The 19,859-nt window shown below is 40.5% G+C and overlaps 1 protein-coding gene across 20 annotated transcripts in view; it reads right to left on the bottom strand.

Annotated features, from left to right (window-relative positions):
- EYA4 (EYA transcriptional coactivator and phosphatase 4) overlaps positions 1 to 19,859 on the bottom strand; it is a 218,536-nt gene that overhangs the window by 186,708 nt on the left and 11,969 nt on the right. For 6 of the 20 annotated variants that reach the window (XM_075924205.2, XM_075924212.2, XM_075924206.2 and 3 more), the window contains one exon: positions 13,697 to 13,803. The exons of the other annotated variants lie outside the window; for them this stretch is intronic. In XM_075924205.2, the coding sequence (XP_075780320.1) occupies positions 13,697 to 13,729 (33 nt within the window). In that variant the 5' untranslated portion in view covers positions 13,730 to 13,803. Of the gene's footprint in view, positions 1 to 13,696; positions 13,804 to 19,859 lie in introns of those variants that run through there. 20 annotated transcript variants of the gene reach the window in all.

The raw sequence follows: 19,859 nt of genomic DNA, 5'->3' as shown, positions 1-19,859 counted from the left end.
AGAGGCTTGGGCGCTGGCTGTAAGCGCCTGAGCTTTCCACATATCTCGTTCTTTCTCCAGTTCCTTCTTCTGTTCCTTCAACTGCTCCACATCCTGTGCTAGCTGACTCTTAGCTGCCTGCCACTGATGTACTGCCTGCCATAGCAGCCAAGCAGCTGCTCTCTCCTTACCTCCCTTGTCTGGCTTATACAACAACACATATTTTTCCATCATTAGTTCCAAATCAGTCACTGAAGCACCAGAGAGCACCGCCCCTTGAGTCCAGGGGTCAGCCCCTTTACTTTGGATCCATTCCCTCAGGGGTCCGGGCGTAGGTGCTGCACTCCACCCTTCTCCTCCCTTCTGGGAGTCCTTTACACCTCCCTTTCCTTTACCCCAAATGGGCATCTTGTTGTCGGGAACCTGGACTGTGTGCCGTGGGTTGCTAGCCTACCACGTTACAACGCACCCCAGTCCCCCAAAGTTCACCGTCTCAACTTCCCGTGGGGAAAGGACTTTTACTTATCCCCTCCTCCCCGGCATCTCCACCAAAAATGTTGCAAGGGGATGTGGATTGCAACTGCTTTAAATACTAAGGAGAGGGGATCACCACATGGGAGTGTAAAGGATTTTTTATTCAACTAAAACTGGGAAGGGAGGGGAATCTCATTCATACAGTCAATCACACTTACAGTCCCAGGCAGGATGATAAGGCGAGCAGAAGGCAGTTCATATTCTTTAATCGTCCCAAGTTGACGCCTAAGCTGGTCCGCTGGCCAGGCGATCCGAGCAGAGGGCGTTCTGGGAGGCTTCACTTGATAGTCCACCACCACTGTCTCTCTCTCCCTCTCTGTCCCTCTCTCCTTCAAGGATCCGCCACATGCAGCCTCTGAGTCTAGGCCTCTTGGGGCCGTGTGCACACCCTGCTGGGGGCCGTGTGCACACCCTGCTGGGGGCCGTGTGCACACCCTGCTGGGGGCCGTGTGCATTGTTGTTTACTCCTGCTGTTTACCTCAGACATTCTTCTGCACTCACTCAGGGAAGGGGTAGGGGGTTAACAGACAACACTCCAACAGTTTAAGGAACCAAATAACATTAACAGGTGAGAAAGAACAACCACCATTTTAACTGTCCCCTTACTTCTCCTTTGCCTCCAACAATAATAGTTCAGCAATTTCCCATTTGAGTTCTTTTAGAACACTTGGATGAATGCCATCCGGTCCCAGTGATTTGTTAACGTTAAGTTTCTCTGTTTGTTCCAAAACCTCCTCTAATGACACTTCAATCCAGGACAGCTCCTCAGATTCAGTTCTTCTGAAAGAGGAGGTTTTTCTGACATTTGGCCCCTTGTAGACGGGCCAAATGTCGGAAAAGCCCCTTCCAAAAAACTAATAGAAAAAGGGTACACAAATTGCAGTTTGCAATTTGCATACCTTTTTCCGAAAAACCTCCCAGCAGTGTAGACACAGCCTGAGAAACAACCAGGATTACCAGGGACCTTTCTTCTGCATCAAAACTTGTTGCACATTTCATAATACATACTAAACAAAGACATATCTTTATTTCTTCTTCCCCAAACTCAGGGCTGGCTGGATTCTCAACAAATTGCCCTGCTCTTTTCATTCCTTCTGAAGTTTCTGGCATTGGCCACTATCAGAAGATAGGATAGTGGACTAGGATAGTGGACTATATGGAGCAATCTGACTCGTATGGGTGTTCTTATGTTCCTTCATTTTATTTCCACCCAGGATGTTTCTCACCTTGTCATCCTCAAGAAATTCAATTGCTAATTTATGGAACACTGGAACTGGGCAAAAAGCATGGGCAAGATTCATTAATTTATGTTCTATTTTAATATTCCCTTAACACCTGTAATTCAGTAAAATCTTTTTTATCCAATGCTAATGCTCTACAGTAAATGCAAACAAATTGTTCACTTCCCTACCTCACAGCAGTGTCGTGAGGATAAATATATTAAAAACTGATTGTGAAATGCTACGAAATGTACTGATGAGATGTTCTATATAAAAGCTAGGAGCAATTATTACTGTTATCACAAAATAATTGAGACCAGTATATATTCTCACTTGAGAAGTTAGCATGTTTTTCATTTTGTGAAGTGAGAGAAAAACGTGTTACACTGAGATTAAAAATTGTTACTTTACAACAATTTGAAACAATGAGAACAACCATTCCTCAAAAGAAAAAGTTGTGCTCAGTGGTTTACTATCAGAAAAGAATTTCAGTCAGTGCTGGAATTAATACTCCTATAACCTGTGTTCAGAAATTAGGTCAGACTCAAACGGGATATTTAAGAATCTTGATATACTAACTTCTAATATGATACTTTAGTATAACATAACAAAAAGTGCTGGGCCCAGTAATATTATATGACATTGTAAATGAAAAATAATTGTACAATAAAAAGCAACGTCAATGCGGCAAACAACTCATTGTTTCAAAACAGTTAACCTTAAAACCATACAAATCTCAGTGTCCAACTTTTTCTCTAATGTCATAAAAGCCAAAGTAAGTTAAAAATTTTATTAAAATTTACATCATTCTGAAGTATTTTAAAACAAATACCTGGCACTCTGCCTACTGCCAAAAAAAGGCTCTGTGGTTTACTGATTTCAGAGTCAATCAAGACTACCCTAGGTCTAATTCAGTTGAGACACTGACAATGACCAAACAAATGAAAGTATGCAAGTCTCCTTACCTGATTTCAAAGGCAAGTAAGTCCTTAAACTGAAATTTCAGGCACAGATTCTCAGAAGTCACTGCTCAGGAGAATGGCAGTGAAAGTGAATTTAAAGCACCTTTGCACTTCCCCAGTTCTGGGTTGAGACTAGGGATATAAATGACTAGTTGACTATCCAATAAGCAAAAGCCAGTTCCCTCAACACAGTCTCCACTGGAGGCAGGGGTGTAGTGGGGACTGGGTGCAACCCTAACCTAGTCCCATACACTGCCTCTGCTTTTTAAATGTATTAAGAGTCTGCCGGCTCTCAATACATTTAAAAATCAGAAACGTAGTGGGGGGACCCGGCATGAGCCGGAGGGTCCCCCCTGCTGCGCACCAGTCTTTTAAATGTATTAAGAGTCTGTTGGCTCTTACTACATTTAAAAGGCTAAAGAGCAGCAGCAGGGACCCAGTGCGAGTAGGACTGCTGATTCATGGCTCATGCCGGTCCCCTCCACTGCACACCAGTCTTTTAAATACATGTACAAGGCTGGTGTGCAGTGGGGTGGGAGGACTGTTCAGCTGGGAATCAACTGTCCCGGGCTTGTGCTGGGTCCCTCCTGCTGCACGTTAGCCTTTTAAATGTATTAAGAGCCAACAGGTTCCTAATACATTTAAAAGGCAGAGCTGCTGCAGGGTTAGCTCCCAGGCTAGGAGCTAACCCCACTGTGACTCCCCCACTTATCGACTAATTCACTAGTCAATGGAAAGTTCATCGACTAGTCAACTAGTTGGTTAAATTGAATTTAACATCCCGAGTTGAGACAGGAGCCAAATTCGTCATCTTAGTGTCTGTGCCTGATAAAAAAAATACAGTGTGTGTGTGTGTGTGTGTGTGTGTGTGTGTGTGTGTGTGTGTGTGTGTGTGTACACACACACAAACACTAGCTCGCTCGTCTACATTTACAAGTCAGTGTCAAGGTAGGTACAATAACTCCTGGCCACTGTTGTGATAACTGGGCCTACAAATTTACCCTACCTGTGAGGGCAACTGTAAAGACTGAATGAAAGTTTATAAAATGTCACAAAAACCTAAAATAACAAACAGCAAACACTGATAGGTGCTAAATGGTGACAGAAATACTGAATTGGTCCCAACATAAAGGACTAGGTCAAGATCATCTCTGGGTTTTTTGTTTTAAAAAACCCCCACACATATACGAATGTACACTAGAAATGTGGGATCAGAAATCAATAGACCCAATAATGGTGTGCTGGAAATTAGGCCTAACTGGTGAATTTAAGGGCTATTTCGCCCATCTCTGCACTTTTAGAATTCTCAAAGACTTTTAGAGGGAAAGCTCACAGGCATGGACCAATGGATGCCAATGCTGTCTTACTAAAAGGTGAGAGAAGGGAAAGGAGAAACCTACATTGTCCTTGCTGCCAGAACCCATCATTTCCTGACACCCACTGTGAAATAATTGGGCCTTTTTTGTCCTAATCCCTAGAGATCTCTTGCCCAGACCAGGGGAAGGAACCAGGTGGCATTGCCTCACTACTCCCACTCACTCTGAATTTTCTCTCTCTCTCTCTCTCACACTCACACTCACACTCTCACACACACTCACTCACACTCACACTCACACTCTCACACACTCACTCACACCCCCCGCATGTCCATGTTCTTCCCCACTTTAGTTCTCTTTCCTATCCCTTTCTATTTGCCTTCTACCTAATAGAAGTCTTACCTGGCCAAAACCATTTTGCAACACTAATTAAGCCTGTGACCAAGAAGAAAGATAAGAGCAATGATCTAAAGTGTCTGATGCTGTTACAAGTTTTCCAGGTGCTGGATTGGCTAATAAGACTGTATGTTTATGCTTGTGTTCTTCCAGCACTAGGGTTGCCAGGTGTCTGGTTTTGAACCAGACAGTCCAATATTTGAGCTTTCTGTTCGGGAAACAAATTGAGAAAATATAAATGAGAAAATATAAATGTTCGGTATTTTCTAAGTAAGATGTAATGTAGATTGTGATGTAATGTCAAGTGTGTCCAGTATTTTTGTTGAAACCATCTGGCAACCCCATCCAGCATAAATCAACACTAGCAACAGAAGCTGCATTTTCTATCTTTGCTCTTGTTTCCTGTTTTGTGCACGTCTTCATTTTGCCTTCTGGGTAACTGAGAGGTCTCAAAATGTAATTGTCAAAGGGGAATCCTTAAGTGGCCCACAAGGATCAGTTCCTAGCTTTATGCTATCTACAATTTTTTATCAATAACCTGGAAGAAAACAAAATCCTCACTAATAAAGTTTGCAGAGGAAACAAAAATTAGTAGTGTGGTAATTAATGAAAGAATAGGGTCAGTAAGGGCACGTTTAGACAACAGGGCTATTTCGGGATACTGTGGCTTTGAAACGCACCTGTTATTTCGAAAAATATCTCAAAATAATGGACACACTATTTGGGCATCCCTGTAACCCTCATTTACATGTCTCGAAATAGCACATTATTTCGAAATTTGGCGCTGTGTAGAAATGGCAAATGTCAAAATAAGCTATTTCAAAATGCAGTCGTATCTTATTTTGAGTTTAAGGTGCTGTGTAGACGCACCCTAATATAAAGTAACCTTCATTGCTTGATAATCTGTCTGAAGGCAAACAATCATAGACTACTAGGACTGGAAGGGACCTTGAGAGGACATCAAGTCTATTCCCCTGCCCTCATGGCAGGACCAAATACTGTCTAGACCATCTCCGATGGACATTTATCTAACCTACTCTTAAATATCTCCAGAGATGGGGATTCCACAACCTCCCTGGGCAATTTATTCCAGTGTTTGACTACCCTGACAGTTAGGAACTTTTTCCCTAACGTCCAACCTAAACCTCCCTTGCTGCAGTTTAAGCCCATTGCTTCTTGTTCTATCCTCAGAGGCCAAGATGAACAAGTTTTCTCCCTCCTCCTTATGACACCCTTTTAGATACCTGAAAACAGCTATCAGGTCCCCCCTCAGTCTTCTCTTTTCTAAACTAAACAAACCCAATTCTTTCAGCCTTCCCTCATAGGTCATGTTCTCTAGACCTTTAATCATTCTTGTTGCTCTTCTCTGGACCCTCTCCAGTTTTTCCACATCTTTCTTGAAATGCGGTGCCCAGAACTGGACACAATATTTCAACTGAGGCCTAACCAGCGCAGAGTAGAGCGGAAGAATGACTTCTCGTGTCTTGCTCACAACACACCTGTTAATGCATCCGAGAATCATGTTTGCTTTTTTTGCAACAGCATCACACTGCTGACTCATATTCAACTTGTGGTCCACTATAACCCCTAGATCCCTTTCTGACGTACTCCTTCCTAGACAGTTGCTTCCCATTCTGTAATGTGTGAAACGGATTGTTCCTTCCTAAGTGGAGCACTTTACATTTGTCTTTATTAAACTTTATCCTGTTTACCTCAGACCATTTCTCCAATTTGTCCAGATCATTTTGAATTATGACCCTATCCGCGAGAGCAGTCGCAACCCCTCCCAGCTTGCAATCATCTGCAAACTTAATAAGCGTACTTTTTATGCCAATATCTAAATCGTTGATATTTGGATACAACACACATTGTTTGTGTTATAATATAGCTAACTGTAAACTTACACATCTAAAAACAAATAATGAGAGTCATAGTTACAGGATGGAGGACTCCAAAAATTTGAGGAGGGAGGAGCACTATGAAGGATACTCAACTGAACACAAGCTCCCAGTGCTATACTGTGGCCAAAAGAGCTCATGTGATCCTGTAATACATGAACAGGGGAATCTTGAATAGAAGTAGCGAGGTTATTTTACTTCTGAATTTGGCACTGGTTCAAAAACTGCTGCAATACAGTATCCAGTATGAGTGTTCAAAACTGAAAAAGCACGTTAATAAAGTAAAGAGGATTCAGAGAAGAGCCACAAGAATGATTAAAACATCAGAAATGCGCCTTTGGTAATAGGCTCAAGGAGTTCAATCTATGTAGGTAAACAAAGTAGTAGTGAGAGATTATTTGGTTCCAATCCGGATGAGAAACAAATATTTAATTACAAGCTTTTCAATTTATCAGACAAAGGTATAGTACAATCCAATGGCTGGATATTGCCGGACCAGAGAGTTCCAGTTGTGGAAGGTGGAACCTGTATCTGAATGACTAAGTTGTTAGTTATGTCTGCATAGCAAAAGCGCTGCATGGGCTAGTCTATCTACACTAGCTTCAATTCAACTAGTGAGGGTAATAGCAGCAGCAAAGCCTGTGCAACACAGGAATCAGTGCAGACAGTACATGATTTTGGCAAGTATTTTATGCTTTTGGCTCTCTGGCCCACTCTGAAGCTCCCATTGTGCTGTTTTCGCTGCTAGACTACTATTGTTACCTGGGCTAGAAGGCTTCAAGTTAGCTCAGATAGATGAGCCTGTGAAGAACTTCCACCCTGTAGACATGTCTATTGTCTTAAACACACACCAATGTTTTTTAGTCCAACCAAAGGCTTCATCTGGTAGTGCTGGTCTCCCTTACATGGACAACAGAGAGCACATCCCTGACTCACTGTAACACAGCACCACGACTAACCACTGAATTTAATAACAAAATTTGCAGCTTTTAATCACAAAACTTTGGTATTTTTCTTAAAGCCCCAACTCTAGATGAGGTGCTTATACAAGACTTTCAGCTTCCATGGGAAGAGAGGGGGGAAAAGGATTGCAACCTTCATGAGTGCAGAGAAAAACAATTTAAAGTCAACAGGACAAACATACATTTAAAAGTGCTTTTTTTAAGCACGTCCAAAAGTAATTTCAGAATCGAATCAGAAACAGAAGCATCATTGCTCAACAGATCTCAACTGTAAGTAGTTTGGCAACATCTGAAGTGAAATGACATTTCTTTAAAGAGGAATGGTTGCTGGAGCAGAGGCTGCAGCATACCAAAAATAGCAGAATCTAGTAAACAGAGGAACAAAAGGTCCCCTTGGAGGGAGGCTTTTTAAAGCTTTAAAACAGAACTGAAAATATTGCAGGCTTGACCTGAACATTATCTGGAATGACAGATATTGAGGGATTATTTCAGTTCAATGCGATTCTTAAAAAGGCTTTTTAAGGATACAAATCACAAAGCCTTTATTTTCTTAGTGATATGTTTTGAAAAACAGAGCCACGTGAATCACAAAAATCCCCAATGTTAGTGGCTTTACAATCCCACAAAACACTATCAGAATTAAGGCTACATATATAAACTGTCTCACTTCATGAAGACCAGCTATCTGCAAACTTTAATTATTTTTAAGACAGATCCTAGAAATCACACTGATTCCAATAATATCTATTACTATGACAGAGAGAGACAGTAATGACAGAAAACCAATACACAAAAACAATTATGCAAGGGATAGAGAAAATAAATAGCTAAACATGGATCTAAGGGACTGCTCGGGAGATTGAATTAAAAAGGGGGGCTCTCCAGTGAGAAAGCCCAGCTGCCCATCATGACGTGTTTAACCTTATGATTCAACAGATTGTGTTGCCAGCGTTTGTGTGGGTAGAACAATGCACTCTGAAGCTCTCTACTCATAAAATCTAAATAACTGGGTTGCCACACACACTCCCTCATTTAGAGATGTTAAGAAGTGTGTACTTCATTAATTGTGTAGCTGACAAAAATTTTGTCGATTACACGATTAATCGATAAAGGATAGCACTCAGTCCCAGCTCATGCCGGGTCCCGCAACTATCCTCCTGCTGCAGCTCTTCACTGAAAGTAATTCAGGAGCCAGGCGAGCAGACAGCCCATCTTAGTCCTGGCTCGTGCTGACTCCAGGGAGCTACACAACTCCTAAATTACTTTAATCATCTACACTATTACAGGCAGTCCCTGAGTTACGCGGATCCGACTTATGTCGGATCCGCACTTACGAATGGGGCTCTCTCACCCCGGAACTCGCAGGCAGCGGGACCGCCCAGAGCGCAGCGGTCCCGCCACCTTGACCTCCGGGGCGAGAAAAGCTGCTCCGGGTGCCCCTGGTCTGCTGGGGACCGTCTCCAGCAGACCGGGGACACCGGGAGCAAAGCCGCAGCGGCGGCGAGGTGCCGTGCCTCTGAGGCTTTGCCAGAGCAATGCCTCAGAGGCGCGGCACCCCGCCGCCGCTGCGGCTTTGCTCCCGGTGTCCCTGGTCTGCTGGGGGGGGGGGGGGGCGCAGCTAGTGCGCCCCTCTCCCCCCCCAGCAGACCAGGCTTTTGTTGTGGACCCTGGGGTAGAGCAGCTGGGGTGCTGCCGGGTTGGTCCTGCAGGACCTACCTGGCAGCCCAGCTGTTCTGTCCCAGGCTGGAGATTCAGCCGCTGTTGAAACTGATCAGTGGCTGATTCCAGGAAGCTGGGGGCAGAGCAATTCTGCCTCCAGCTTCCTGTAGTCAGCCTCTGGTCAGTTTCAGCAGCAGCGGCTGAATCTGGAGCCAGTTCCGACTTACATAGAAATTCAACTTAAGAACAAACCTATAGTCCCCATCTTGTACGTAACCTGGGGACTGCCTGTACATCCCTACCCTCTTTATCTTAAGTGGGGCTGTCTAATGGACTTTTCTGACTATCTTCAGTTATTTTGAGGGGTGAGTGGATCATAACAGTTTATATAAGATTTAACCTAAAACATCACATGCCTATTACTCAGTTTCTCCTCCAGCCACCATCCCACCTGCCCTATCTGGATTGGAATATGACCAGCTCGCTCTCATTCAGATCCACAATCAGATATTGCTGAGATGACAGAATTTTGGTTTGGGTGAAGAAAGTCAGAATAATCAACCTATGGATAACAATGCAGCCTAAAATCTTCTTTAGTGACTTCTGGAACCCTTGGGATGGGACCACTACACACAGTCTACTCCCCAAAGAAGTTGAAGAGCTCTCTGTAGATCGAAACACTTTTCTCCTTCACTGACAGAAGTTGGTCGGATAATAAGTATTACCTCGCCCACCTTCTCTCTCTACTTCCTAAAGAGTCAATAGCACATAATGGTCACTGATATGGAAAGCTGCTGCTACTTATGACATTCCCAGAAACCCTAGCGCTGTCTATTTTAGAGCAGTTCTTTTCTATTTTATGGTAATTACGTCTGAAAGCCTAGTGAATCTATCATTCTTTTCAGTCCATAAATATATACTTGAATAAACACATGAGCCACTTAAGTGATGAACTGTGGGGAAAAACTCAACTGACACAACTGCTATATGCCCATACTGTAGGTTGTCAGCAATCTTTTCAAACCAAGAGCCAAACTACATCAAAATTCAGAACAAGTGGTGAAGAAAGACAGGATAAGAATGCCCAATTGCTTGACTGAAAATATACAACTTAATATTATCGATAATTGACATGATGATTAATAGCAGGATAAATGAAAACTTGTACACACAGACTTTATTTAATGGGACTTCTGCTACTGCATCTTTTCACACATTTTTCTGAAGTTTACATAATAACTGGTCAAACTCAGGTTCATGCACGCATTCAAGCTACATAAGTAATTACGCATTTTTAAATTTTTGAATTAATTTTTCATTTTAATTTAAAAAGTTACACTGTATTTTGGAAAGGAGTAGAAAACCATATTTGGTTCTACACTGAGCCATATTTGGCTTGAGTGGCATAGGTTGAAGACCTCTGCCTTATTATATGAGTAAAGGGCAGCAGAACTATAGTTAACATGTCCTAACTGAGGGAGTGGTGATGATAAACCCAAAAAGAATTTAGAGAGGGTGAGAACAGGAGTTTCTACCTTCTGGACTGAAATCCTAGGGTAAGTTTATTCTGTAGTTAAAAACCTACATCTGGCCTATGCCAGCCGGCTCAGGCTAAAGGGCTGTTGAACTGAGGCGTGGATGTTCGGACATTGGTTTCAGCCTGGGCACTAGACACTGCAAGGTGCGATGGTCCCAGAGCTTGAGCTCCAGCCCGAGCCCAGAAGTTTACACAGTAATGAAATAGCCCCACAGCCAGAGCCTGAGTTGGCTGACACAGGCCAGTTGTGAGTTTTTCTTTGTTGTGTAGACATGCCCTTTAAGGTGCCTAAAGATGATATTCAGTTTTCCCAGATTATTGGGTGGAATGTTGAAAGCTATATTTAATTATGAATAATATTATGGAAATAAGACTATCCTAAATGTAATGCATATTTAACAGCATTTTTTGTATCTATCAGACATTCAATGTTTAAAAAACAGTTTAACCATCACAAAGTATACATATTTTTGTTTAAACTTACTAATCTACTTTGTTAATATTTCTACTAGGTAGTTGCACAGATTAAATTACCTCAGATATGAAAAGAGAAGCTATTTAATGATGCTGTTTAATTCTTACATGCTAGAGTTTTGGCTGAGAACATTTTAGATAAATAAATACAGCCGTACCTAAACAGTGCCACTACTATGACTCAATCAGTTTAAAGGATATTTAAATCATCTATGAAAATGTATTTCAGCATAAACCTCATACATAAGGTGTCAAAGGAGGAATGAATTATTTTTCCCACCATCCAAAAATGAAGAAACCCTTCTGTTCTGATTGAACTTTTAAGAACAAAAAAACTGGAAGTACTGTTCTCTGCATTCCTGTTACCTACAAAAAGTCTACGTTACTATAAAAGAGTTACACTTTTTCCATAATGGACTAGTAGAATTTAAATATATTAGACAGCAAAATACTGTGTCACCCAATTACTCCTTACAGAGGAAGAAAAAGAAATTATTAATATTGTTCTCACTCTTTCTGTAAAAGGAAACTATAGCAGGATTATCTACATGCCCGGCAAAACAGGCCATGGAACAAGTCTCCAACCCTTACAGATCCCCACACATCCATGGAGTCCCAGGAGGATCAGCATGAGCCAAAAGCTTTTCACACAGTTACTCTGCACCTCTGTATCACTCCAACTACCCTGCAGCTCTTGTTTCTGGTAATTGGTAGTGTGGTGATAATAGAGCTTAATTGCCCTACGCCCGTGGTCCCCAACACGGTGCCCGCGGGTGCCATGGCGCCCGCGGGGGCATTTGCATGCGCCCGCCAGGTGCTCGGGGCTGGCCTGGCCCTGGGCACATGGCGCGGCGCTTGCGGGAAGCGCCAGCCCCGGACGCGAAGCGCTTGCGGGGGGGGGGCGGGAGGAGCGCCGGCCCCGGGCGCACGGCCCTTGGGGGGGGGGGCGGGGGGGCGGGGGGAGGAGCGCCGGCCCCGGGGCGCGCGGCTACGGGGGGGGGGTGCCCCGGCCCCGGGGCGCGCGGCTACGGGGGGGGGTGCCCCGGCCCCGGGGCGCGCGGCTACGGGGGGGGGGTGCCGCCCCGGGGCGCCCGAACGGCCACGCCCCCTGGCGCCCGACAATCTCAAAAGGTTGGGGACCACTGCCCTACGCTATCCTGGCCACAGTTCTCTCCTCGGAAGAGGATCCACTGCATTATCTTTCGGGATGATCTCTGTAGGACATATGGGGTATGTACAACTTTCCCTCTTTGGCCTATCTACTTCTCCCAAGTGATCAACAGCTCTGCCCCAGGTCTCCAGACTATGGGACATCCTCTGTGGGGAAGAAAGAGGATCTCCCTCTGCATGGTTCATAAACAACCAGAAGTCCTGTGGCATCTTACAGACTGATCGATTTATTTGGGCTTAAGCTTTCATGGGTAAAACCCACTTTGTTACTTGCATCAGAGTGGAAATTACAGAGACAGGCATATATATACGTACTAGTATATCAAACGAAGGGAGCTGCTTATCAACTACAGGACCAGCTGACTCTAGCAGCTGATGAGGAGGGGTGAATACCAAGGGAGAAAATTGCCTTTGTAGCAAAATAACCCTTCTAAATCTTTATTCAGTCCTACTTAGAGTGTGTTTTATTTGCAAAAGAATTGCAGTTCTGCTGTTTCTCTTTGTATCGGTTTTTTGTAGAAGGATGGCTACTTTTCAATCCCTTACTGAGTGTTCAGGGAGGTTAAAAGGGTTCTCCTACTGGTTTATGTAGGTTAGCTTTCTTGACCTCTGATTTGTGTCCATTTATCCTTTATAACAGAAATGTATGTTCATGTGAAGGTCACTGAGGCATGACAGAGCCACAAGTTATTTCATTTAGAATTGGTATTACATATGCACAGTAATTATTTAGCAAAGTAAATTATCTTTGGTAGGGAGAGAGATTAATATACAGCCTAAGGAATAAGCACTCTTATCCTATCCTTATTCTCTTATCCTTATACTTGTCAACATTATCCCATGGATGCTTAATTAAATGTTTCATGTTTTCAAATTCTCCTACAAAAATTGTGTTATGCTTAGATCTTTTAGATTATAAACATATAGCAAAGTAAAATTGATGAAATGCAGAGTTAGAACTCCTACTTCCTTCATGAGGCCAAGTTGTTTGTGTATAGTAACAAATATTCTACCAATGGAATCCTTGATTTCAGTAGGAATATGCAATATTTTCCTCCATCATAACTAGCAAGACAAGGAATATTAGCTGTAATTATCTATTAATGCTAACATTTATCGGATCTTTAACTTCACTGAAACAACTGTGTGCATGAGTGTGCGAGAGAGAGAGAGAGAATTTACAGTACAGACACAGTGAAAGTATGTTTTGACAGAGTGATTTGAGCTAGGCACAGTGCAGATAAGTTTCTACGCAACATCTCCACATACTGCTCTTCCACGGTATCTCAGTTCCCTCAACTCTTACTGTTTCAGTTCTGACAAACCCTGCTAAACTGTGTATTAATTTTGCAGTGTGGAAAAACAGACAAACGTGAGACCAGAAAACTCACTTCACCTCTGCCCTAAAAAGTAATTTGAGCCTATATTCCCAGAAGCTTCCTCGGGGTCTTTTTGTTCAAAAAAACTGGTATAGATGTAAGAATTATATCCCCTCAGAGAGAAATTTCTAATAGCATCCTTTTGAAGATGGTATACAAAACAATGCAATGTCAATTTCTTTGATAAAACTTTACTGAATTTGTACTTACTGACTGTTCATTTAAATCCTGAGAGTCTTCCATGGAGGTAACTTTTCTTTTCTCCTCCTTTTCCCCCACAACAGAAGTATCTTCTCCTTAAATTACAATAGGGATTTCTAAATTTGAAAAAAAAGAGAAACATGTATTTTGATCTAATTATTACTTCTAAAGTATGTCAAATAAACATTCTGGGTGAAATAAATGGCAATGCTCCCACTGACTCCAATTGGGCCACGGTTTCACTCCGTTGTCCAACATACCCAGTGTCATTTTGGAAAGTGGTAATATTTGAAACACTCAAACAGAAACACACACTTAAGCAAGAATTCTTCAGCTCCTGCCCGAAAAAAAGTTCTGAAAATAAAGCAGCAGAAAAGCTAAAAATGTTTAATGCAAGCAGTTATTTAAATAGACAACAAAAGATAAACTTTGGGTAAAAATATTTGAAAGGTAGTTATAGAATACACAACAAAAAACCGCACACACAAAACTTATTCAAAAGAGAAGCATTAATGACAGTCATTAAGCACGTAGCAGAGAGAGATTACTGTATAAATTATCAAAATGATATTGTCTTAAACCTCCATTAAATTCCTTTAGGATTAAATAAAATACAAAGGGATTTAAAATAGGCAGTCCCCTACAGAGGGTTAAATAATGAGCATTACCCTAATTATCTACTGCCTCCATCCCCACATCATTGCATCAAATGATGTAAGTTGATGTATGCACATTTTGTGACTTAAGAGATCACTGACTACTGCAACCCGAACTATGGAGCCAGGGCCATTTTACTAGATAAATGTAATGTTAACAGTTAAGATTGAGAGTACACAGCAGTAATTTAGAGTAAAATGTGTACAGGGACATTGGGGATAATTCAATCCAAGCATAATAATGGGAGGAAAGTCAGAGTTGGGTTAACCTTAAAGAAAATCCAAGCACATTAAAATAGGAAAATACAAAGTTAGTGAATCCAAACAAACTTAACTTTTTGCCTTTTGTTTGTTTGGGGTTTTTTTGTTTTTGTTTTGGGGAGGGAGTTGGTTTTTTTTCCATTTTGTTTGTTTAATCGTACAAAAAAAGTCAAAAGAAAAAGCTACTAGGAGATATTTCTAATGATTTGAAGGTATGAATGATCCGTTTTAAATTGTAACTTCTATGTCAGTATGCTCCAGCTTTTTTATGCCATTCTGGAGCACCACAAAGTAATTTGAACATACTTGCCAGTTAAGTTGTGTTTACATCATCAAAGCAGCAAAGTAGTTGGAGGTTGTATCTCACTCCCTACTGCACTGAACATTTTCCTGTACAAACAGACCTCAAAGTCCACCTGCCTCTCTACATTTCCTTCTCTTATCTTCCAGATCATCCCCCTATGCTGCCCCATACACAATTTTAACAATAACTTGTAACACTTAGAAAATTAATCCTGTATTCAAAGACTGATTCTTCATACCTCAAGTAGCTGAATCTCTGCCGTAAGTGCAAAACTCAACCTTCACTATGGAACTACAATTGGCACTTCTGTAATACCTAAAATTAGTGGACTCACTGTTAAATCTTTAAGGGCTGGGTCCAAACCCCACTAAAGTCAATAGAGACAGCTCTCACACCTTTTCTTGAAAGGAACAGAAGCTTATTGATATTTTAGATTTCTTAAATATACACATTCTGCCCCTATTGCCATTAACTTAAGTGCAGTTAGGTTTTCACCCACACAGTTTATATATATATGCTTTCAAAAAAATACACAAATGAATTCTATTCACATTGCCACCGCTCATAAATAAATATATGCCAACTTCACATAGAACTTGGAAAGAACTTAACTGCTCTTTACTGAATGATTTACAAGAGTAATACCACAGGAACATATAATTAGAAATACCACTTGTGTAAATTGTATTATTCTGAATATGCCTGATACTGACCAATTAAAAAAATATGTTGACTCAGTTCTGTTCTAATTTTGCACAAATGTACAGTGATACCTTAAGTGCTAAGTTGCTTATTTGTTGTCTCCAAAATTCTGATGAATTGTTAGGATTAAATAATTTCCTGACTTAATACTTAGAAAAATATCCTAATACTGTATTCTTTACATTTGAAGTGCTCAAAAGATGGTCCATTTTGAACCAAGTTAAAACTATCATTATGAGTAACCACAAATGCATTATTATTCATACAATTGCATGAAGGTGACTATACCAATTACATTGTAGAACCAATATGTAAGGGGGGGAAAACTATTAGATAACTTAATGGTTCAAATAAGACCTACATTACTCCCCAATGAAGATATAAAATTAAGGGATAATAGCAACCTCATGCAGTTTTATAAGCCAATAATCCAGTTACCAATTCAATCATGTAGTTTATCCCATCAAGAGAACCAGATTTAAAAACAGAGGGATAGTACTGCTGTCCCTATTATATTGCAAGGGTTTTTAATATAGTTTTCAACTATTTTTTAAATCATTAATAGGCTTAAACTCACAGATAAGCCAGAAAGAAGAAAAAACATCTGTTTCTGTTCTTGATCCAGTCCTCACAGATGTGGCTTTAAAGCTGATGAAGTGTTTTATGCTTCAAGATAAAAAATTATCTTTTCAAGAAGTGTCTTAATTAGGAAGAGTCCCGATTTCCTGATCAACAAATGCATTTTTTATCTTGGTGCATAAAACACTTCATCAGGTTTACAGCTGCAACTTCCAGAACTGTATCCAGAGCAGAAACATGTGTTTCTTCCTAGTGATGCACATGTAAGTTAAGAGCAATGAAAAACAATTTTGAAAACTCCCTTTAAAATCTTATAATACATATGGGTTTTAAAAAATAATTTTGGCTTAGAAGACAGCTAAATTGTGACCTAGCCTGTAACAGTGACTGATTGCAATCTTCTATTCAGCAGAAAGTTAGAGTTATGAGGAACTAACCAGATTGATGGGAAATGTTCAAGTTGATCCAAAACCTGTAGGGTGGAGGTTCTATGCTGCACTTCCTGGAGGTTCAAAACAAGACGTTCTGCCATAGGGACTGGAGAGCCAAGATAACTATCAGCTAGTTGCACACTTCCATTTCTAGACTACTCCAAGGTCTCAAACTGCCTCCAGAATAACTCAGGGAAATGGAACTCCAAAAAACAGACCGGTCATCTTTCCTTGTTTGCCCTCTAATACAGATAATTTAGGAGGAGAATGTGCCCTCTTCCAGTCTCAAAAAATTACCTTTTTAAAGTAAAAGTATAGAGAAGTTAGTGGGACCTACCTTAGCATCTTGTCCATGCAACCTTAATTCAGTTCTCATTAAGCATATGCATTATAATAGTAGTTAATTATATGTTAATATACTATTTTTTCATAGGATCCCTGCCTCATTCAGTGCACAGGACAGAGGATCTACAAATTAACCAGGTTATGTAGTAAGTTAGGCTATTTGTAGGATCCCTGCCTCATTTGCCCTTGAAATTGGAAGTTGAGAAAAATAAAGAAAGATAAAGAATGGTCTTATGATTAAAGCAGGTGATAGCCACTAAGATTTCTCTCTTCCACAAACCTCCTATTTGTTGCTGAAGAAGCCACTTAAAATGGCTAGAACTGTGCACTCCTTGTTTTCTGGGTGCCCAACTTGAAATACCCGGGGAATTATACAGAAATTCTCAGAAGTCACAACTGCAATTGATGTCAATAGGAGTGGTAGAGATTGTCCATATATGTGGAATTAAGGCACTCTGTCAGCAAAAATTAGAACAGCACCACAAGTTAGAAGGTCATGATTTCTAATCCCGGTTCTGCCACTCAGTGTGTGGCTCCGGCAAATCTTTTTATCTTATTTTCCCTATTTGTAACCTCAACATCTTCTCTTATCTCACAAGGGTGATATGGAGGTAATTTTATTCATGTCTGTGAAATATTCAGTATAGTAATGAGAGCCCTAGGGAAGACAATGAAGACATGAATAATGCCCTATTTAATGCACAGTTCTTTTGTGGACAGGCATGACAATACACTCTAATTACATAATCACACACTATTTTATTCCACAATACCCCTGCCTCATTCAGTGCACAGGATGGATGCGCAGGAGCTGGAATTAAAGATGCACAGGCATACATTGGAATGTCCTAACTTTTATCTTTCCCTCTTGAGTAGTATGAATGCTGTACTTTGTAGAAAGAAATATTAACCTACTAAAGGTAGCATCTTATCATTTTGTACAAGGTTATTTATTCCCAATTGCAAAATAATAATTAAATAACTTTAAACATTTTCATTATAACAAACAAAGAAAAACATGCCAGCATGACACACTGTTCTCTTGAGGAAAATCAGTACATGGAGAGAAAGTAGACAGGAAATGCAATGAGATTTGCCTCCCTCACATGATAGTCTCTTTCTGTTCCTTTCCTAATGATCCGGATTCCTTCAGGATTTGTAGGAGAGCCTTAAGGTCAGCAGGGATAACTGGCTTTACCACCTGCCTTCAAGCCAGTTAAAGTGAATCTACTAAATGAGAGTCTACTTAGTCTGGGCCAGGGATCAATTTTATTCTTTGTACAGTGCCTAATAAATATAATAACCTTGCTCGTCTACTGATTAAACATGTAGTGTATCTCAAATGTCATCCAGTCTCTGAATATATTTATCCTCACAAAATCCCTCTGTTAGAGAATGGTTATCCCCATTTTACAGATGAAGTACAGAAAAACTGAACCACTTGCCCACAACCACACAGGAAGTTGGGGTGAAGAAAGAAATTGAACTTGAGTCTTTGCAGTTCGAGGCTATCACCCTAACCACTACACCCTTCTTCCTATTCAGTGGAGTCCTGGTCCATGACCAGGGCTTCTACATGCTACTATAATACCACTAATAAATAATATATTACAGAAACCATTACAGCTACAAAATTTGCTATAGAGTTTGTAACTAGACATATATGTAGCTCAGAATGTGATTTTACCTCTCTAGCTTCAGCAAAGAACAGGCAGTATTTTTAAGAATTTGAGACCACTAAAGTGTCAACTATAGAATTTATCTTTTCAGATTGTGTTTTTCAATTGCTAAGAATACAAAGGGAAATTAACATAGATCTAAGAATTCCCCAAACACTGATGAAAGGAGACCCCCATTTGATTTCTCTACATAAAGAGAATATATGAGCTACACATATTTCCCTCTCATGGTCAGTCAATGCCTTCCCTGGGCCCTAGTGCTCAACCATTCCGCTCTTGCTATCCCTATTCTGAAAGTTGCTGCACTCTCCCACAGCAGGCAGATCAAGGCTTGAAAGTTTTCCCTGGGAGTATATCTAGTTCACTTAAAAGTGAAAAGTCTTCCACCTTGCCAGACTATTAGTATAACATTGAAACTGTGAAAGAGCCACTAAATGGTAATGAACCTAATTCAGAAATATATGCCTTCAGTTTCTAAACTTTCATTACTGTAATAGTTTAAAAATTGCTTTAAATATTTCATTAGTTTGTTACTGAAGATGATAAAAATAGCATATCTAAAAAATCCTTGCATAGATTTTCAGATGCATAATGTGAGTATTCAGTTTTAGCCTTAAATGCTTGGCTCTTCAGACATACAGGGAATTTTTAAAATAAATTCTTCAAAAGACCACCCTTGTCTAATACACACATTTTAATTACTATAGTGCAAAATACTTCCTTCTAAAGTCTTCTTGTCCATTCCTGCTCTTCTTTAACTGCCTCCCCCCACACCCAGGAGAAGAGAGTCCTTATAGGTACAACATCCCTTTTCCTCCAGTTGGCTGGATAAATGAGTTTCCCTTTCTTTATTTCTGACTATTTGATGAGCTAGTTTTAAGAGAATAATCCACCAAAATCAGTATCTTGGTAAGATATAAAATCCTTTGCTAAGATTAAAATCTTTGGAAACAACATATTTTTAACAAACATATCATGACATTTCATAAACATGTCTATACTTATGGAGATCACACAAAATAAATCAGCATTCCCTTTTTCCACAAGCAATGAGCTCTGTTATGAACACACTAAGCCACTCTGATTAATTTAAAATATTTGTTTTCAATGCATTAAATATGAAGTAATCTGGTATGATAATATTTTATGAAGACTTAAGAGTACATTTAAAATATAAAGCATGTTAGAAATACTAATTAAGAACATGTAAAACAG

Source organism: Pelodiscus sinensis, chromosome 3, assembly GCF_052426305.1.
Source record: "Pelodiscus sinensis isolate ZL-2025 chromosome 3, ASM5242630v1, whole genome shotgun sequence".
In the NCBI taxonomy this organism is placed as follows: Eukaryota; Metazoa; Chordata; order Testudines; family Trionychidae; genus Pelodiscus; species Pelodiscus sinensis.
This window is presented reverse-complemented; position numbering and strand designations above follow the sequence as displayed.